Here is a 22080-nt window from a genome sequence, read left to right as displayed (position 1 = left end):
GACAGGTTTATGAGCTATGTCTACACTACACAAATCATCCTGATCATAATGTTGTTGTTGCTGCTCTGGAGACTCTACATCAGCTGTTACTCTCTCCACCAGCTGATTTTCTGCCAATACTGCTCTCAAGCGAGGGAATTACTCGGAGTCGTATTCAGCCTAGTGAAGGAGGTGATAAACTAACACAGAGATCCCTCAGTAAGTTGCAGTCATCTTTTCTGTTATTTGTAATGCATTGTTATAATTTGATAACAGGCTGTCAGAAGGTTATGCACCTAGTATGAAGGAGTCAAGGGACATACCTGAAAATTTGTGTGAATTTGAATTTCTTTATGTATTCACCCCCTCAAGGTGATCTCTCCATCTCATCAATTTCCTGATGTCTTGATTGTAGCATTCTTACGTCTGGCTTCAAGATAAATCACCAAACCAATATCCACATCCTGATCGTTGAAAAGGTTTCATCCACAAAGAAGTCTTCATGTTTGGAAACGGAATGAAGTCATTTGGTGCCAAGTCTGGTAAACATGATGGGTGGTATGTCATCCTACCTGTACTGCTAGGTGAAGATTATGGTTTCATGAGCTGCAAGAGTTGGTACATTGTCTTGATGCAGATTTAATATTCAAAGCTGTTCATGCAAATATTTTAACGTTGTTTGATGACTTCGTCCATGATTTCCTCAATGCTTTTGCCCTTGTGTGGGAGGATAAGATATATATATAGGCATATCCTGTGCCATTTGATGCTTGCATCATCTGTAATGGATGACCTGCTGCTATAGTGTTCCTTTTGAAAATGGTTTTGGAAATATTTTACAGAGTCATGCTTAGGACAGACATCCTTGTAAATGACAAACTATGCAGGTGCAGGAATTTAATTACAGAATGACCCTCCATTTTGTTCACAACATCAGTTGGTGTACAACAATTCTAGATTCTTACCATTTGTCTTTTGTACAACATACACAGGACATTCAACAGGACTATCAACAGGAAAGCCACAGATTCAAACATTTTCCTAGAGGGAACTCTGTTACAGTGTGTTTCTAACTTCAAATACCTTGGAAGCATCATTTCAAAAGGTAACATACTAAACCAAAGAATAATAGGACTCGGAAATCTTCTCAATTTTATTTTCAAGTGAGAAATCTACTCTGAGGTGATAAAATACCCCAGAAAGCAAAATTGACCATGTTCTATACCTACTTCATTCCATTTCTCACATATGGACTCGAAACATGTACCCTGCATAACAAGGCAAATAGTAAAATCGAGTCAGCAGAAATGAAATTCATCAGAACAGTGAACCAAAAGACAGGAAGAATAACATTAGAAATGAAGCAAACAGGAGGGAGGCTGGTATCAAAATACCTGTTACTGAGCTTTCATGATGATGGACAGAACGAGAACAGCAAGGAATTACTTTGACAGAGAAGTGAAAGGGGTGAGGTCAGTTGGGAGACCAAGGAATCGATGGATAAACACAGTGAAATCGGAGGTCACCAGGAGGAATGCCAAGTGGTAGGACATGGAGGAATAGAAACTATACTTTGCCAGGAAGAAGTGGCAAGCGTTTATAGATCACAACGAGGAAACGGGAGCTGGAAAATGATGATGATGATGATGATGATGATGACACAGGACATTTAATTTAAACCAGTAACATACACTGACTGACAGTGACAATGCAACACCAAGGAGGAGTGGTTCGAAAGGGATGAAAGTTGGGGAAAAAACAGAGTCGGCACGGAAGAATAATTGATGTTTATTTCAAACCGATATGCAGGTTACACAATGCGCACGGAATCGACTCAGTAGGATGTAGGACCACCGCGAGCGGCGATGCACGCAGAAACACGTCGAGGTACAGAGTCAATAAGAGTGCGGATGGTGTCCTGAGGGATGGTTCTCCATTCTCTGTCAACCATTTGCCACAGTTGGTCGTCCGTACGAGGCTGGGGCAGAGTTTGCAAACGGCGTCCAATGAGACCCCACACGTGTTCGATTGGTGAGAGATCCGGAGAGTACGCTGGCCACGGAAGCATCTGTACACCTCGTACAGCCTGTTGGGAGATGCGAGCAGTGTGTGGGCGGGCATTATCCTGCTGAAACAGAGCATTGGGCAGCCCCTGAAAGTACGGGAGTGCCACCGGCCGCAGCACATGCTGCACGTAGCGGTGGGCATTTAACGTGCCTTGAATACGCACTAGAGGTGACGTGGAATCATACGCAATAGCGCCCCAAACCATGATGCCGCGTTGTCTAGCGGTAGGGCGCTCCACAGTTACTGCCGGATTTGACCTTTCTCCACGCCGACGCCACACTCGTCTGCGGTGACTATCACTGACAGAACAGAAGCGTGACTCATCGGAGAACACGACGTTCCGCCATTCCCTCATCCAAGTCGCTCTAGCCCGGCACCATGCCAGGCGTGCACGTCTATGCTGTGGAGTCAATGGTAGTCTTCTGAGCGGACGCCGGGAGTGCAGGCCTCCTTCAACCAATCGACGGGAAATTGTTCTGGTCGATATTGGAACAGCCAGGGTGTCTTGCACATGCTGAAGAATGGCGGTTGACATGGCTTGCGGGGCTGCCACCGCTTGGCGGCGGATGCGCCGATCCTCGCGTGCTGACGTCACTCGGGCTGCGCCTGGACTCCTCGCACGTGCCACATGTCCCTGCGCCAACCATCTTCGCCACAGGTGCTGCACCGTGGACACATCCCTATGGGTATCGGCTGCGATTTGACGAAGCGACCAACCTGCCCTTCTCAGCCCGATCACCATACCCCTCGTAAAGTCTTCTGTCTGCTGGAAATGCCTCCGTTGACGGCGGCCTGGCATTCTTAGCTATACACGTGTCCTGTGGCACACGACAACACGTTCTACAATGACTGTCGGCTGAGAAATCACGGTACGAAGTGGGCCATTCGCCAACGCCGTGTCCCATTTATCGTTTGCTACGTGCGCAGCACAGCGGCGCATTTCACATCATGAGCATACCTCAGTGACGTCAGTCTACCCTGCAATTGGCATAAAGTTCTGACCACTCCTTCTTGGTGTTGCATTTGCTCTGTCAGTCAGTGTACTTTTACAGTGTGGTTATTTGATAATGAAACTTGTATACAAGAGTACAGTAAGTTTAATTGTACTTAATTGAACTTCATATAGTGTTCATATAATTCATGGAGTAATAAAAGAAAAGTAAAACCTAAGACAAGTGAAGTGCATCTTGTAGTTTTTTAGAAAAGTTCAAAGGTTATAGACATTATTCATGACCACCTCAACAACAGTACTCTGTCCTCTAATATGTCTTAATGATTTCTTAGTAAATGCACTGTCTTGAGAGTTGATGAGATGGTTGTGTCTGTAAATTGCTTTATTTAGTGTGACAGATCACATTGAAAGAGAAAGAAGGGATTTTGGCAGCAGTTCGAGAAATAAGACCATAGTGCAGCTTATTATTTCTCGCTAAAAAGAAAGTCATACAAGGTAACCTTTGATACATAATTTCACATTTATTACTTCTAAAGTCTTTACATGCATTCATTCCAGTACACGTCAGAACAAATAAACCACAGTAAATTAACCCTTTCCCGCCCACATTTTCAGTCCGCTTATCCCCAGATTTCACCCTATTATTTAGGAAAAAAGGAAGCAGAGCACACTGTTTCAGAAAAAGTTAAATATAATAAAAACAATTGATCACAACGTATTCAAATTTTCAATAATATTAGAAACCATACCATCACATCCATTTCTGTATTCATTGAGTTCATAAGGTTGTTGGTTCAAACCTCCACCTGCCTAATTATGGTACTCGACACAAAGGTAGGCTCTATTTGTCACATTCTCATGTTGTATGAATCCCTCTAAACCAATAACCACGTGACTCTGGAAGTGGAATATGGACTGTATATCAGCTTCTTTTTCCTCTGAACAAGTGTCTTCACATTCTGTATCTATGTCTCCGGAATGTGCCTGTTTGAATGCTGCATTGATATATATGCAAGTGGCTATTTCACTGAATAGTTTGTCTCCTCCTAACATATGTCAAAAATAATATATATTTCTCGTAATACTCTTTCGAAATTATGGACAGGTTGAACATCATCCATATAATCATTCGGAGTAACAAAACAAAATATTTGTGTTACCCAAAATACCACGGCATCACAATCAGTGCAGGTTATAAATTTCATCTTCTTTGTCCGTATTGGAGATCTACTTGTGATACAAATTCTTATAATTTTGTAAATTACCACCTATTCAATACAATAAAAATGTAGTACAAACTTACATATTTATTAAGATGTTTATATGGTACATGTTTCGCTCCTTTTTCATGCGCATCATCAGCCAACTATTATTCACTGAAGGTTGTATAAGATCATGAAACAATTCTTTGGGATTAAGATTATTCCTATAAAACTAATTGACAAATCTTATAATATTTTACAAGTCATATAACAATAAAATTATGTCTTTAAGTTAAAACTTTTTGTCTAAAATCTATCTAAGTCTAACATTTTATTGACGAAACTCATCTGGTGAACATCTTTTAAATTGTTTAAAAAAAAAAAGTAAATAAAAAATAAAAAATAAAAAACATTTGAGTTCTGGCTAATTGTATTGATTCATGTTGCTTAACTTGTATGACTGTCGTTAAAACTTCGTAAACTATATTGACAATTTTCTGCAGTTGATGATTGTCTATTTTATGGACATGTGACTTGTTCTCGTTGCTGGAGTAACATTTATACATGTATTGGCATTAACTTTATATTGTCAATAGGATAAATTTGTTCGTGAACAAACTTGTTGATGAAACACTTTCTAATGTGATATTGGATTTAAAATGTTCTCGTATGTTCCAAAATGGCTTGTTGGTATTTTTCTTTCTGCTGCGTAATTGTTTAGTGTTACTCCTAGCCTGTTGAGAACTACTTGTTGTTCTGTTTGCACTTCTTGTATTATATGAGTGAGTGTGGATGAGTTTACTTTTTGGCGGTGAGAGTTCTCAAGAGGCTAGGAGTAACACTAAACAACATGCCTACTCCTGACATTCACATTCACCAATTACTCATCATCATCATCTTCATTTCCCATTTCCAGCTTCCCGGGTCGGGTTGTGAATCGAGGACCTCCATTGTTGCTTGTCTCTCCATCACTCTTCTCGTTTTTTAAGGACATCTTCTGGTTTTCCTCCCCTCTTCTCTATGCACTCCCATACTGAATCTGTCCACCTCTTTCGGGGTCTTCCTCGTGGTCTCTTTCCTGTTAACTTCTCTGAAAAAAGCTTTTTTTTTTTTTTTTTTGCACACACACTCTTCTTCTATTCTCATCATATGCCCATACCACTGTAGCTTTGTTGTTTCTATCCTGTCTTGAAGTTTCAAGATTCCTGTCCTTTTCCTTATCTCTTCATTTCTAAATCTATCCTTTCTCGTCTTCACCTCGATACCTCTTAGAAATTTCATCTCCGTTGCCTGTATTCTACTCTCCTCTCGTTTTGTTGTCGTCCACGATCCAGCTGCATAGGTTAGTATCGGTTCATAAGAGGTTGAATATAATACTTCCTTACATTTCTTTGGGACATCTTGGTTCCACAAAATACCCCCTTACACTCTGGTAGAAGCTGTTTGCTTGTTGTATTCTTTTCCCACTTTCCTCGGTTATCTTTCCATCTTCTGTGATCACTCTTCCCAAGTACTTGAAACTTTTAACCACTTCCAGAATTTTGCCATTCAGTTTTATCTTTCCTCTTCCTTCCTTCCTTCCTTCCTTCCTTCCTTCCCTCCCCTCCCCTTGTCATCACTATTGTTTTACTTTTCTTTCATCCCAAATTTTTCTATCTCCTGATTCCATACATCTACTTGTTTTTGCACTTCCATTTCATCCTCACCCCATATCACTATATCATCTGCAAACAACATGGCTTTTGTTGCCTGTCTTCCCAATCTTTGTTTAATGTTCTTATGAATTTCATCCATGACTATGATGAATAGTATGGAGGACAGTACACTTCCCTGTCGGAGACCAGTTTCAACTTTAAACCATTTTGTTTTTCCTATACTGTTCTTCCCACTACTAACACAATTTTTGTACATAGCTTTTATCATTTGCACTTATGCTCTGTTAGCTTGTTTTTTCCTTAATGTGTCCCATACCAACTGTCTTGGCACACAGTCATAAGCTTTCTCAATGTCAATAAATGTCATCACTATGTTTTTTCCAAACTCCCATCTTTTCTCCATCATATGTCTTAATGTAAAGATCAAGTAAAATGTTGACCTGTCTTTCCTAAAACCATACTGTTGTTCTTCCATTTCTCCTTCTAGCTTCCTCCTCAGTTTTCCTTCCAATACTCTCTCAAATATCTTAGCTACATGGGCAATAAGGGTGATCCCTCTGTAGATATTACATGATTTTTTATCACCTTTTATTAATTAAACCCTTTCCCCACTCTTCTGGGATCTCTTTCTTCCTCCAGATTATTCTAAATAATCTATACAGCCATTGTAGCCCTATTGGTCATGCTGCTTTTATCATTTCCGTAGTTATCTCATCCACTCCTGTTGCTTTACCGCTCTTCATATTTTGTATGTCTTCCTCTATTTCTAATATCAATATCTCCTTTTCTTTTCCTTCTTCTTTCCCCATTGTTTCTTTTTGCTCCTTCTCATCTACTAGTTCACTGTATTTAATATCTAGCAATTCTGAGAAGAATTCTTCACATCTTCTTAGTATGTCATCTCTTTGCTTCAATATCTGTCCTGTTTCAGCTTTTACAAATTTTGTATCTTCCCTTTTTCATAAACTATTTTTCACCAAACCATACAACACCTTTTTACTTCCCTTTATATCCTCCTGTAATGTTTCTGTGAAACTTTCCCAGCTCTTCCGTTTCTCTTCTTGTACTATTTTCTTACATACCTTTTTGGCTTCTTTATATTTCTGCCTTCTCTTTGTACTTTTGCTGCTTATCAACTTCTATGCCATTTGTTTATCTTTAACTGCTTTCTTTACCCTGCTGTTCCACCAAGGAGTCTCCTTTTCCTTTTTCCTCCCTGATAGTCTTCCACAGGTGTTCACTGCACACTTCACAAATCCATTTCTGAAACATGTCCATTCCTCTTCCATACTATTCACGTCATCTTTGGGGATTTCTTTCTTCAGATCCTCTGGAAACTTTTCCCTTATTTTTTTCTTTTTAACTTCCGTCCCTTTATTTATCTTTCCCTTTTTTCTATTGTGTTGTTGTGTTTGAGTCATCAGTCCATAGACTGGTTTGATGCAGCCCTCCATGCTACCCTATCCTGTGCTAACCTTTTCATTTCTACGTAACTATTGCATCCTACATCTGCTCTAATGTGCTTGTCGTATTCATACCTTGGTCTACCCCTACCATTCTTACCACCTACACTTCCTTCAAAAACCAGCTGAACAAGTCCTGGGTTCTCAAGATGTGTCCTATCATTCTATCTCTTCTTCTCGTCAAATTTAGCCAAATCGATCTCCTCTCACCAATTCGATTCAGTATCTCTTCATTCGTGATTCGATCTATCCATCTCACCTTCAGCATTCTTCTGTAACACCACATTTCAAAAGCTTCTATTCTCTTTCTTTCTGAACTAGTTATCGTCCATGTTTCACTTCCATGCAATGCCACGCTCCACACGAAAGTCTTCAAAAACATCTTTCTAATTCCGATATCAGTGTTTGATGTGAGCAAATTTCTTTTCTTAAGAAAGCTCTTCCTTCCTTGTGCTAGTCTGCATTTTATGTCCTCCTTACTTCTGCCGTTGTTAATTATTTTACTAGCCAAGTAACAATATTCATCTACTTCCTTTAAGACTTCATTTCCTAATCTAATATTTTGCCTTCGTTCGACTGCACTCCATTACTTTTGTTTTGGACTTATTTTTTTCATCTTGTACTCCTTACCCAAGACTTCATCCATACCATTCAGCAAGTTCTCAAGATCTTCTGCACTCAGATAAAATAACAATATCATCGGCAAATCTCAAAGTTTTGATTTCCTCTTCTTGGACTGTGATTCCCTTTCCAAATTTCTCTTTGATTTCCTTTACTGCCCGTTCTATGTAAACATTGAAAAGGAGAGGGGACAAACTACAGCCTTGCCTCACTCCTTTCTGGATTGCTGCTTCTTTTTCAAAGCCCTCGATTCTTATCTCTGCAGACTGATTTTAATACAGATTGTAGATGATTCTTTGTTCTCGGTATCTGATCCCTATCATCTTCAGAATCCTAAATAGCTTGGTCCAATCAACATTATTGAATGCCTTTTCTAGATCTACAAATGCCATGTATTCGATCCTCTAAGATCAGGCGTAAAGTCAGGATTGCTTCATGTGTTCCTACATTTCTTCTGAAGCCAAATTGATCTCCCAACTCAGCTTCAACTTGTTTTTCCATTCTTTTGTAAATAATACGTGTTAAAATTTTGCAGGTATGAGATATTAAACTAATGGTGCGGTAGTTTCCACACCTGTCAGCACCGGCTTTCTTGGGAATAGGTATGACAACATTCTGCCGAAAATCGGATGTCTATTAACTTCGTTATTTTACAAAGTCTTAATTTGGCTACCACCACTTCATGGTCTCCTTCGAAATCTGCTCTTGGCATTGCTGTCACATCTTCTAGTTGTCTACGTTTCTCCTTCTCCTCCAGAATAAGATCATTGTCTTTTTCTTTCTGTCTCCCCAACCATATCTAGTTATTTTTTGTGAGTTCTTTTTTCTAAACCAATGTTTTGCCAACAATTAATCCATTCCTTCTACAAAAATCTATTACCAAATCTCCTTCTTCATCTTGGTTTCAGTAACTATAGGGGCCAATTAGCTCTTCTTTCCCTGTGTGTCTTTTCCAACATGTGCTTTGATGTCTCCCATTATTATAGCCTCTTTGTCTTCAATACAACTTTTCAGTTCTTCTAGAAACTTTTCTAAACATTCATCTGCATTCCCCGATTGGGGTGCAAAAACCTGTATAAAATCCTTGGTTCCACTCTCAAGTCCATGTCTAACTTTAATTATCCTGTCACTGATATGGTCAAATTTGTCCACATATTGCCCTAGGACTTCTCTCAATATAACACCAACACCATTTGTTGCCATCTTTTCTCCACTCCAATGTAATCTATACCCTTTCTTCAAGTCTTTCTGACCTTTCCCCTTCCAATTTGTCTCGCTTATTCCCATCATTGCTGTGTCTTTCTTCTCCATATACTTTATCAGTTCTACCTTGCCATTCAAAGTCATGACATTGATGATACCAATTCTCGTGATGTTTGGTAGGCCACTTCTTCCAGAGCACCGGGAACTGCGCGTCACTTCAGGGTGACGCCCTAGCATTTTCTGAGGCCTCAATTATCTTGCAGTTATTTTATAGCCTGTTTGTACGATGGATTCGCCACTCCCAAAGACATTTTATTAGCTTCTGCCTGGTTCAAATTAGGCCGCCCCTAACATGGAGTCAGACGCCTTTTGTAGCCACTCCTCTGGAGTACAGACGCTACGGGTTTGCCCCTTCTGCCATCTCCACCGTACCGAAGTTCATCTTCTCCACTGTAGATGCAGTTGAGTTCTTCACCCATAACCCAGAGCAAGGGCCCTCCATATTTATGACCCCTGGAGAGATGTCTCAGTATTTTAAAGCCCCCAGAAATTGGGCTACCAATCATCAATTGAAATCCTCGTTATTATAACCAATCATTATGCTCTTCGAGATCTTTCTTTCTGATGAAACAGGAAACACCTAAAAACATCGTACTAATGTCACGTGTAGCTACACCCTGCCTCAAAAGTAAATACATTAAGGTTTGAAAATGCCAGTTACAATAGCTTTCAGATATTAATAATGACAATACAATTTTATACAGTTATTATTCTTTAGAGTTCATAATTCTTTTTCTTACCAAATTCTTGCACTGTTCAAAATGTTCATATTTTCCCAAACCTAATTCTTCCCAACGAAATATCTAATACATATAATTTTAAAAACTTTGCAATGAATAAGTTCCATGTCCATTTCGTAGAAGGTGGTATTTTATACAATATAAATTTTTAACACAATAATTAATTTTTATTAGAGCATTGGATGAGTTTTTTAAAATACTCTGAAAAGATTTCGATGACTTTGGCTGTCCCAACTCTGGTCACATCCTCCCTCAATTAAATGTGAGCTACGCTCGCAAATAATAAATGTTATTCTTTAAATTAACTGGAGGTTTATCCACATGTCACATCTACACAACACAACACAACACAACACAACACAACACAGCACAACACTTCAATTCCAGCTTCATGCTGTTCTTAGTTGGAGTGTCCATTATACAATATATTGCAGTCTTCCCACTTGACCTCTGGTTTCGCGGAGTTATGTAGTTGCTGACATGGCCGGTTGTCAATAACTCCAATACACATTCAGTCCAACCATGGCAATCTGGTAACCTTCAGCCCAGCTCACCCATCTGGTGAACTGACTGGAAACAGACAGTGATGTATCGTGCAGTATGGTGTAAGTAACTGCCGCAACCTGGAACACTCCAACAACTCGGTCCCCAAAAGGGTAGTAGCAACCAAGTGACTAAGTGCGGCCTCCAGACAGACACAGTAGTTTGCCCACCAGATGGACCAAAGTTTTTGCAGCCACTGCAGCACAAACAAATACGCAGCAGAAAAGGGAATAGATGAAGAAATGCCAGCGTCCAATGAAGTATTTTGAAGAACTGAAGAGGTTACATACATACATACATACACACATTATCATTATAGACCGTTATACCTTTCAGAGTTCAGTCTGCAGGCCTCTGTGAATTTACTAAATGTCGCCACAATCCTCTGTTTGCAAGTAGTGCTGTGGCCTTATTATATTCTATACCTCTTATCCTTAAATCGTTAAAAACTGAGTCTAACCATCATCGTCTTGGTCTCCCTCTACTCCTCTTACTCTCTGTAACAGAGTCCATTATTCTCCTAGGTAACCTATCCTCCTCCATTCGTCTCACATGACCCCACCACCGAAGCCGGTTTATCCATACAAGCTTCATCCATTGAGTAATTCCTAACTTAGCCTTTATCTCCTCATTCTGAGTACCGTCCTGCCATTGTTCCCACCTGTTTGTACCGGCAATCATTCTCGCTACTTTCATGTCTGTCACTTCTAACTCATGAATAAGATCTCCTGAGTCCACCCAGCTTTCGCTCCCGTAAAGCAAAGTTGGTCTTGAAAACAGACCGGTGTAAAGATAGTATCGTCTGGGACGTGACTTCCTTCTTACAGAACACTGTTGATCGCAACTGCGAGCTCACTGCATTAGCTTTACTGCCATTCAATGTCACTTACTATATTACCATCGTAGGAGAACACACAACCTAAATTCTTAAAATTATCTACCTTTTCCAGCTTTGTTTCACCAATCTGACATTCATTTCTGATGAATTTCTTACCTACTGACATCAATTTAGTCTTTGAGAAGCTAATTTTCATACCATACTCATAGTACCTTTTTTTTTTCTTTCTATTTGCTTTACGTCGCACCGACAGAGAGATGTCTTATGACAACGATGGGATAGGAAAGGCTTAGGAATTGGAAGGAAGCGGTCATGGCCCTAATTAAGGTACAGCCCCAGCATTTGTCTGGTGTGAAAATGGGAAACCACCTATTTTCAATTTCCAAGGTATTAGACTGCAGGCTTTCGGCGCAATCTGCCATTAAGACCAAGTCGTCAGCATAGACCAGACTGCTTATGACATTTCCACCTAACTGAATCCCTCCCTGCCACTTTATATCTTTCAGCATATGATCCATGTAAACGATGAACAGCAAAGGTAAAAGATTAGAGCCTTGTCTAACCCCTGTAAGTACCCTGAACCAAGAACTCATTCTACCATCAATTCTCACTGCAGCCCAATTGTCAACATAAATGCTTTTGATTGATTTTAATAATCTACCCTTAATTTCGTAGTCCCCCAGTATGGCGAACATCTTTTTCCTCGGTACTAGATTCTGTAGATCTATGAAACATAAACACAACTGTCTATTCCTCTCGTAACATTTTTCAATTACCTGGCGCATACAGAAAATCTGATTTTGACAGCCCCTCTGTGGTCCGAAATCATACTGGTTTTCATCCAAGTTCCTCTCAGCCACTGATCGCACCCTCCCTTCCAAGATGCCAGCGAATACTTTGCCTGGTAAACTAATCAATGAGATACCTCTATAGTTGTTGCAATCCTTCCAGTTCCCTTGCTTATAGATAGGTGCAATTACTGCTTTTGTCCAGTCCGAAGGTACATTACCAACATTCCATGCTAATCTTACTACTCTGTGAGGCCATTTCATCCCTGCCTTCTCACTATACTTCACCATTTCAGGTCTAATTTCATCTACTCCTGCTGCTTTATGACAGTGGAGTTTATTTACCATCCTTTCCACTTCCTCAAGCGTAATGTCACCAAGATAATTTTCTTCCTCCCCATGAGCTTGGTTGTTCGCGGCACCACCAGGAAGAATTCTTTTTACTTTGAGAAGATTTCCAAAATATTCCCTCCACCTGTCCTGTGATTCATGGGATCTATTATGAGTTCACCTGAATAACCCAAAACACTGTTCATTTCCTTTTTCCCCTCCCTTCCTAAGGTTCTTTATTTCTGTCCAGAAAGGTTTCTGCTGCCTGACCTAGCCTTTTTCAGGTTATTACCAAAATCTACCCATGACTTCCTTTTGGATTCAACAACTATTTGTTTCTCTCTGCTTCTTTCATCTACGTACAATTCCCTGTCTGCGTCAGCCCTTGTTTGGGGCCATTTCTGATAAGCCTTCTTTTTCCATTTACATGTTGCTCTCAATTCATCATTCCACCAAGATGTTTGCTTTTTCCACTGTTTGAAACTTCTCACTAATCATATCCATGTACTTCTGTCTAATTTCCTAGTTCAGGAGATTTTCTACCCTTATTCGTTTGCAGACAGATTTCACTTTCTCTACCCTAGGCCTAGAGATACTTAGTTCACTACAGATCAGATAGTGGTCTGTATCATAAAAAATCCCCAAAAAACCTGTACATTCCTAACAGACTTCCTGAATTCGAAGTCTGTTAAGAAATAGTCTATTATGGACCTGGTACCCCTAGCCTCCCGTGTGTAGTGGTTAATAGCCTTATGCCTGAAGAATGTATTCGTAACTGCTAAACCCATACCAACAAACGCTTCCCATTCCCATTAGCTTCCATATCCTCCCCACATTTACCAATCACCCTTTCATATCCTTCAGCTCTATTTTCAACTCTTGCGTTGAAATCACCCATTAGCACTATCCTATCCTTGCTGTTGACTCTGACTACGATGTCACTCAATGCTTCATAAAACTTATCAACTTCATCCTCATCTGCACCCTCACATGGTGAATACACTGAGACAATTCTCATCCTAATTCCTTCAACTGCCAAATCTACCCACATCATTCACTCATTTTCGTGCCTAATAGAAACTATGTTGCGTGCAATAGTATTCCTGATAAACAGCCTTACCACAGACTCTGCCCTTCCCTTTTTAACACTCGTCAAGTACACTTTATAATCTCCTATTTCTTCCTTGTTATCTCCCCTTACCTGAATATCACTTAGTCTTAGTACATCCAGTTGCATGCTCTTTGCTGACTCAGCCAGTTCTACTTTCCTTCTTCCATAAGCCCCACTAATATTGATAGCTCCCATCGAATTCCATTTCGTTCGCCAAGTTGTTTCCAAGGAGTTCCTCGCCTGTCAAATGGGCGTGGGACTCCATTACTCCCATAGGTCCGAGGCTCTGTAAATTCATGAAGCAGGATGCTACCCTACTTATAGTCCAAGTGAGGATCTCCTCTTAACGGGTTAGGGACCATGGCGGATTGTATAATCCTGGCTGCCTGAGCACAAGGAGGGTCAGAACTCAGAATATGTCCGAGATGCCCACTCCCATTCCATAGTAACTGGTATCCCGACTCTCAGGACCACTTACTACTAGGCCACTCAGCTGTTGCGCATGGTTCACGAACTAGGACGTGACTGCAGTAACCCACACCATGAACCATCTGAAGAGGTTAAGGGCGAAAATTTTTTGGGTTTATTTTTCTTATTCTAATGGTTAAATCAGTGCCACCCAACTGGTGGCTCAATAGCTCCTTTTGGAAGCTCCCTCTCACACTTGGGATTTTTGGGATACCCAACACCCAGGGCAAGCAGTATTCATAAATTTTGAAAAAGAAGAGAAAAGATAAAATTAAAAGCAATAGGAGTTTATGCAAGACCCACCAAATTACAGTATCAAACCAGGATCTTACATAACCCAAACTAGACATTCATTGTAACAGAAATGCTACACAAACAAAATTTTGCCATTTAGAGCAAATTAATCTACAAACCATCCTCTCTTAAGATTCAAATTTAACTTGAAGTTACCTACCTTGGTGCATTCTTAATTTCCAGGGAAAAACGAAAAACAAACAACAAATGGGGGGTTAAATTTTGAATGTTGCAAGTGAATCCAAACTAAGGGGTTAATCACATTTTATGATATTAGCTTACAATGTTGGTTACATGATAAATCACAAATTTGAGGTTAGCAAGTCACTGTCCACTTCACTATGCACATTACTTTAAAATTTTAGTAGTAATAAAGGTCACATTACGTATCACATGTTTTCATACCAAACAGGAAAATTCCATCTAACCCTGAATACTAAATTGAAGATCACATTGAATTTACAGTTATGAGGAGTATCCAAATGACAAATTAGTACAAGAGTGCGCATACCAAAATCTGACTGATATAGAAAATAAAAAGGCATAAATGACACCTTCATACCAGAAAATATTAAATCACAGCATGACACCATGATCACCATGCATATCTATCCTCTTAAAACACAACAATACAAGAACAATACAATCTCACAAACACACCTGTGCGATGACCCCAAATCAAGAAGTACCAACAGAAGAAAAAGGCAAGACATAATCTCCAATACTACTTGATTCCATCACACGACATGAGACTAGCCTAGGACCAATATCATAGTCCCAGGAGGGCGACAAACCCTCAGCACCTTTAGTCCTAAGTCTCAGTTCACAAAAGCGCCTTTCCAGGCACCAAAGTCAATCACAAATGACATTCACCTTATTTATATATTCACAAATATGGATGGACAGATATAACAAAGTTCGATACCAAAATTTTGAAATCTTACACAGCCCACAGGACCCCATAATTGAGCAAACTGGGTAAATTAATTTAGAAGACACAAACAGAAGCAGATGAAAATAAACACCAAAAAAATTAAATAAAGACGTAATTAAATATAATTAATTAAAGATGTTTTACTAAATCATAACATCTACAAATTTTACTACCAAATTTTATGACGAATTTAGGATAACAGAAAAACAAATCTTAATAACCTGCGATGCGACAAGCAGATTTAACTGAAATAAACAGCTCAGGACAATGATATCGAAATAAAACTTTTGAAGAAAACCTTCCTAGTACATAAATTACCAAAAGAATGGACACTATTCTACATCTAGCCATCTAATACCAAGAAAAAGATTACTAAAGAATCTCGTAGCAAATGAGCGCCAGACTTCATATATTCACAATTAAGTATTTATTTATTTTCCACCTAGTCGATACAATGATTGCTTAATGCAATTTTATGGTTAAAAGTGGTATATTATTTCGTATATTATCAACATCTTCAGCCACATAACACTGTTTAGATGAAAAATATATAAACTGTTGCCTTCGCTCGTTTCTGTTCAGCCGCCCCCAACCTGGAGTACAGACGCTGTCGATAGCCACCCCTAACATAGAGAAAAGATGATATTCAAAATCAAAATCTCTTTATTTGCAAATGAGGTGTCTACCTCGATGGCAAATGGTACACTAAAATACATTATTGTCAAGCACTAAATATTAAATTAACAAGAGAAGAAAGTTTTCCTATTATACAATTTACGCTAACAATGTTTCCTATTAAACACACAGCTCATCCTTAATAAATTTATATTGTTTACAAAATTCTACTTATAATATCTCCTGTACTACCTACAAATATAGTCAACTGATATACAGTATGTGGAATTACTTCAAATGATACTATACAACTGGTATAAGATTAATATTTACATTGCATTTATTTACTTATTTACTTTTTTTTTTTTTTTTACCCGTTCTGGAACCTACATAGCATAACGACCTGCTGCTTCTTAACCAGAGCCCCTTTTGTCACCACTTTTCAGAGTTCCTGAAGGGCCTTCACAGCTACCGTAGCGGTCCTAGGGCCCTCGAAGTCCCCACTGTACTTCACCCCTACAGGCAGTCCCCTACTTTGGCTGTCCAAACTCCTTAGACCAGGGGATGGATTTAATTTATTCAAACACATTTTTTAAAATTTACAATAACCTGCACTGGTCGAATGCCCTCTAACACTTAATTTATTTTCTCTGTTGCTGTTTATTCTCTTCTTGAATATCTGTACAGATTTTGGAAAAGGATCAAACACAACCCCTGGTAAACTGTTCCACTCCTTCACACCCTTCCCAATGAATGAAAATTTACCCCAATCGCTTCTGCTAAAATTCCTTCTAATTTTATATTTGTGATCAGTCCTGCTGATATAATTATTTTCCAACTGAAGCCACTCACGGATATCTCCCCATGCTTCTTCTCTTGTATAGGCTGTATATAATCCTATAAGTCTAGTTTTCTCCCTTCTCTTACTTAAAGTTTCCCACCCAAGTTCCTTTAACATTCCTGATACACTACTCTTTCTCCTGAAATCCCCTGTTACAAATCTTGCTGCTTTCCTCTGCACAATGTCTATTTCTTTTATTAGGTATTCTTGGTGAGGATCCCAAACATACATACATACATACATACATACATACATACATACATTATCATTATAGACTGTTATGCCTTTCAGCGTTCATTCTGCAAGCCTCTGAGAATTTACTAAACGTCGCCACAATCCTCGATTTGCAACTAGTGTTGTGGCCTCATTTAGTTCTCTACCTCTTATCTTTAAATCGTTAGAAACCGAGTCTAACCATCGTCGTCTTGGTCTCCCTCTACTTCTCTTACCCTCCATAACAGAGTCCATTATTCTCCTAGGTAACCTATCCTCCTCCATTCGCCTCAGATGACCCCACCACCGAAGCCGGTTTATGCGTACAGCTTCATCCATCGAGTTCATTCCTAAATTAGCCTTTATCTCCTCATTCCGAGTACTCTCCTGCCATTGTTCCCACCTGTTTGTACCAGCAATCATTCTCGCTACTTTCATGTCTGTTACTTCTAACTTATGAATAAGATATCCTGAGTCCACCCAGCTTTCGCTCCCGTAAAGCAAAATTGGTCTGAAAACAGACCGATGTAAAGATAGTTTCGTGTGGGTGCTGACTCCTTCTTACAGAATACTGCCGATCGCAACTGCGAGCTCACTGCATTAGCTTTACTACACCTTGATTCAATCTCACTTACTATATTACCATCCTGGGAGAACACACAACCTAAATACTTGAAATTATCGACCTGTTCTAGCTTTGTATCACCAATCCGACATTCGATTGTGTTGAATTTCTTACCTACTGACATCAATTTACTCTTCGAGAGGCAAATTTTCATACCATACTCATTGCACCTATTTTCAAGTTCCAAGATATTAGACTGCAGGCTTTCGGCACAGTCTGCCATTAAGACCAAGTCGTCAGCATAGGCCAAACTGCTTACTACATTTCCACCTAACTGAATCCCTCCCTGCCATTTTATACCTTTCAGCAGACGATCCATGTAAACTACAAACAGCAAAGGTGAAAGATTACAGCCTTGTCTAACTCCTGTAAGTACCCTGAACCAAGAACTCATTATACCATTAATTCTCACTGAAGTCCAATTGTCAACATAAATGCCTTTGATTGATTTTAATAATCTACCCTTAATTCCATAGTCCCCCAGTATGGCGAACATCTTTTCCCTCGGTACCCTGTCATATGCTTTCTCTAGATCTATGAAACATAAACACAACTGCCTATTCCTCTCGTAGCATTTTTCAATTACCTGGCGCATACTGAAAATCTGATCCTGACAGCCTCGCTGTGGTCTGAAACCACACTGGTTTTCATCCAACTTCCTCTCAACGACTGATCGCACCCTCCCTTCCAGGATGCCAGTGAATACTTTGCCAGGTATACTAATCAATGAGATACCTCGATAGTTGTTGCAATCCTTCCTGTTCCCTTGCTTATATATAGGTGCAATTACTGCTTTTGCCTAATCTGAAGGTACCTTACCAACACTCCATGCTAATTTTACTACTCTATGAAGCCATTTCATCCCTGCCTTCCCACTGTACTTCACCATTTCAGGTCTAATTTCATCTATTCCTGCTGCCTTATGACAATGGAGTTTATTTACTATCCTTTCCACTTCCTCAAGTATAATTTCACCAACATCATTTTCCTCCTCCCCATGAGCTTGGCTGTCTGCAGCACCACCATGATGATTTCCTTTTACATTGAGAAGATGTTCAAAATATTCCCTCCATCTCTCCAGTGATTCCCTGAGATCTATTATCAGTTCACCTGAATTACTCAAAACACTGTTCATTTCCTTTTTCCCTCCCTTCCTAAGATTTTTTATTACTGTCCAGAAAGGTTTCCCTGCTGCTTGACCTAGCCTTTCCAGGTTATTACCAAAATCTTCCCATGACTTCTTTTTGGATTCAACAACTATTTGTTTCGCTCTGTTTCTTTCATCTATGTACCAATCCCTATCTGCCTTGGCCCTTGTTTGGAGCCATTTCTGATAAGCCTTCTTTTTACGTTTACAGGCTGCTCTCACTTCAACATTCCACCAAGATGTTCGCCTTTTCCCATCTTTACACACAGTTGTTCCTAGGCATTCCCTTGCTGTTTCTATTACAGCATCCCTGTATGCCACCCATTCACTTTCTATATCCTGAACCTGCTTACTGTCTACTGTTCGAAACTTCTCACTAATCATATCCATGTACTTCTGTCTAATTTTCTCGTCCTGGAGACTTTCTACCCTTATTCGTTTGCAGACAGATTTCACTTTCTCTACCCTAGGCCTAGAGATACTTAGTTCACTACAGATCAGATAGGGGTCTGTATCATCGAAAAATCCGCGAAAAACTCGTACATTCCTAACAGATTTCCTGAATTCAAGGTCTGTTAAGATATAGTCTATTATGGATCTGGTACCCCTAGCCTCCCATGTGTAGTGGTGAATAGCCTTATGCTTGAAGAATGTATTCGTAACAGCTAAACCCATACTAGCACAGAAGTCCAGCAAACGCTTCCCATTCCCATTAGCTTCCATATCTTCCCCACATTTACCAATCACCATTTCATATCCTTCAGTTCTATTCCCAACTCTCGCATTGAAATCGCCCATTAGCACTATTCTATCCTTGCTGTTGACCCTGACCACGATGTCACTCAATGCTTCATAAAACTTGTCAACTTCATCCTCATCTGCACCCTCACATGGTGAATACACGGACACAATTCTTGTCCTAATTCCTCCTACTGACAAATCTACCCACATCATTCACTCATTTACGTGCCTAACAGAAACTATGTTGCGTGCAATGGTATTCCTGATAAAGAGCCCTACCCCAGACTCTGCCCTTCCCTTTCTAACACCCGTCAAGTACACTTTATAATCTCCTATCTCTTCCTCATTATCTCCCCTTACATGAATACCACTTACTCCTAGCACATCCAGATGCATCCTCTTTGCTGACTCAGCCAGTTCTACCTTCTTTCTTCCATAAGCCCCATTAATATTGATAGCTCCCCATCGAATTCCATTTCGTTCGCCAAGTTGTTTCCAAGGAGTCCCTCGCCTGTCAAATGGGAGTGGGACTCCATTACTCCCATAGGTCCGAGGCTTCCTTAAAGTGTTCTGAGCTCGGTAAATTCATGAAGCAGGATGCTGCCCTACTTGCACATAGTCCAAGTGAGGATCTCTCCTCTAACGGGTTATGGGCCACCGGTGAATTATATAGTTCTAGCCGCCTGAGCACAAGGAGGGCCACGACTCAGAATATGTCCGAGATGCCCACTCCCATTCCATAGCAACTGGTATCCCGACTCTCAGGACCACTTACTAGGCCACTCAGCCGTTGCCCATGGTTCACGAAGTAGGACGTGACTACAGTAACCCACAACACTGTTTGCATATTCCAATAATGGACGAACCATACTCAGGTAACTTTTTTCTTTTAATTCTTTGTTGCATCCTTTAAGTAGCCTCATTATGACATGTGACGATCTGTATGCTTTCCCAACAATGTCATCAACATGACCCTTCCAGTGCAAATTGCTTTCAAATCTCACTCCTAAGTATTTGCACTTGCCATCTTTTGGGATAACTACCTCATCCAAAGTATGTTCAAATTCAGTTTTAAAGCTCCTGTTTGTAAAAGTTGTAACTGTTGATTTGCCTCCATTAACCTTCATATTATTTTCTTCAACCTATTGTTGGATACTTTCAAGGTCCCTTTGTAATTCTGAACAATCTTCAATGTTGTTTATTTCCCTATAAACAATTATGTCATCTGCATACAATCTTATTTTTGATTTTTATTGTTCCCTAAATCATTTGCGTATATTAAGAAAAGTAATGGACCGATTATACTACCGTGTGCAATTCCCATCCAAACTTTCTCTTCCTGAGATACATTGTTTCCTACTTTGACTTTCTGAACCCTTGAATTTAGAAATGTTTTTATCCAACGTGTAACCCTTACGTCCAATCCTATTCCCTCCAATTTCTTTAATAATATTCCATGTTCCACTCTATCAAAGCCTTTGGAAAGATCTATGGCTATGCAATCTAACTGACCTCCTGAATCCAATTGATCTGATATGTCCTGCTGAAATCCCACCAGTTGTGCCTCACAAGAAAATTTCTTTCTAAATCCATACTGGCTCCTCATGAACCAATTTTTATCATCACATATCCCTCTGATGTACTTTGATTTTAAACTCTCCAGTATTTTACAAACTATACTGGTCAGGCTGATTGGTCTGTAGTTCTCTGGTTTCCTTTTATCACCCTTTCCTTTATAAATTGGTATTATTATAGATTCCTTCCATTCCTGTGGTATTACACTATTATTTATGACATAGTCAAAGAGAAATTTTAAATAAGGCACTATGTACCACCCCATTGTCTTTAATACCTCCCCAGTAATTTGATCACTTCCTGGTGCTTTTCCTTGCTGAAGCAGTTGGATTTCTCTGAAAATATCTTTATTTGTGAATAAGAAGCTTCTTGTTTCCCTCTGTGTCTCTCCCTCTCTACACTTTGGCAGTTTACCAAGAGCAATCTCAGACCCCCTTCCTCCCTAAAACTTGACTGTTGCAATTGGGTACCGGTAACTTGAAATTCCTTACTATCCTGAGTTTCATTTTCTAGTTGACTGAGCCAGCTTGAAGTACAGCTGGCTCTTTCTACTAGTTTTCCTGGTCAGTATTATAACTCAAGGGAGTTGCCTGTTTTACAGTTCATATCTGAAGATTAATAAAATCTAGAACAATATTTGCTATCTTTCGTTTACCTGAAATGTTTAGATGGAGGCCATGTTTTGTATAACAGTATCTCTCAAAACTGCTGCATTCAATAACCTGAGTATTCCGAAAATGTTTACAAATTTTAACAATATCTGTATTGACCTTGTCCACTTCAATGTTCACACACGAGTCTCTACTCAAATCATGCCTGTGGGGCACGTTCACTACAAAGACGTTAGTGTGGTCAGCATCCCTAGTGTATGTTTAAGTTGTGATCTTACATTCTTGGCGTCGTCGTGAGCTACGTCGTTCGTCCCACCGATGATAAGCACTGCATCGCCGCTCCCGAAGTTCCTAGTTGCTTCTTCTACGTTTTCCAGGACACTGCTGATAGAAGCTCCTGGATATATTTCTCCGGTTGCTGCTATGTTCTCGTTGTTAATCACTCCCACAATTCCCCTTCCTTG

General features: G+C 39.7%; 1 protein-coding gene across 1 annotated transcript in view; it reads left to right on the top strand.

Annotated features, from left to right (window-relative positions):
* The window catches only part of htt (huntingtin), a 900697-nt gene that overhangs the window by 209962 nt on the left and 668655 nt on the right, over window positions 1-22080 (top strand). The window contains exon 7 of the mRNA XM_067142878.2: window positions 6-198. Within this exon, the coding sequence (XP_066998979.2) occupies window positions 6-198 (193 nt within the window). The remainder of the gene's footprint in view (window positions 1-5; window positions 199-22080) is intronic.

This window comes from Anabrus simplex, chromosome 3 (assembly GCF_040414725.1).
Source record: "Anabrus simplex isolate iqAnaSimp1 chromosome 3, ASM4041472v1, whole genome shotgun sequence".
Taxonomy (NCBI): Eukaryota; Metazoa; Arthropoda; class Insecta; order Orthoptera; family Tettigoniidae; genus Anabrus; species Anabrus simplex.
The sequence above is the reverse complement of the archived record's forward strand: the minus strand, read 5'-3'. Positions and strand labels throughout refer to the sequence as shown.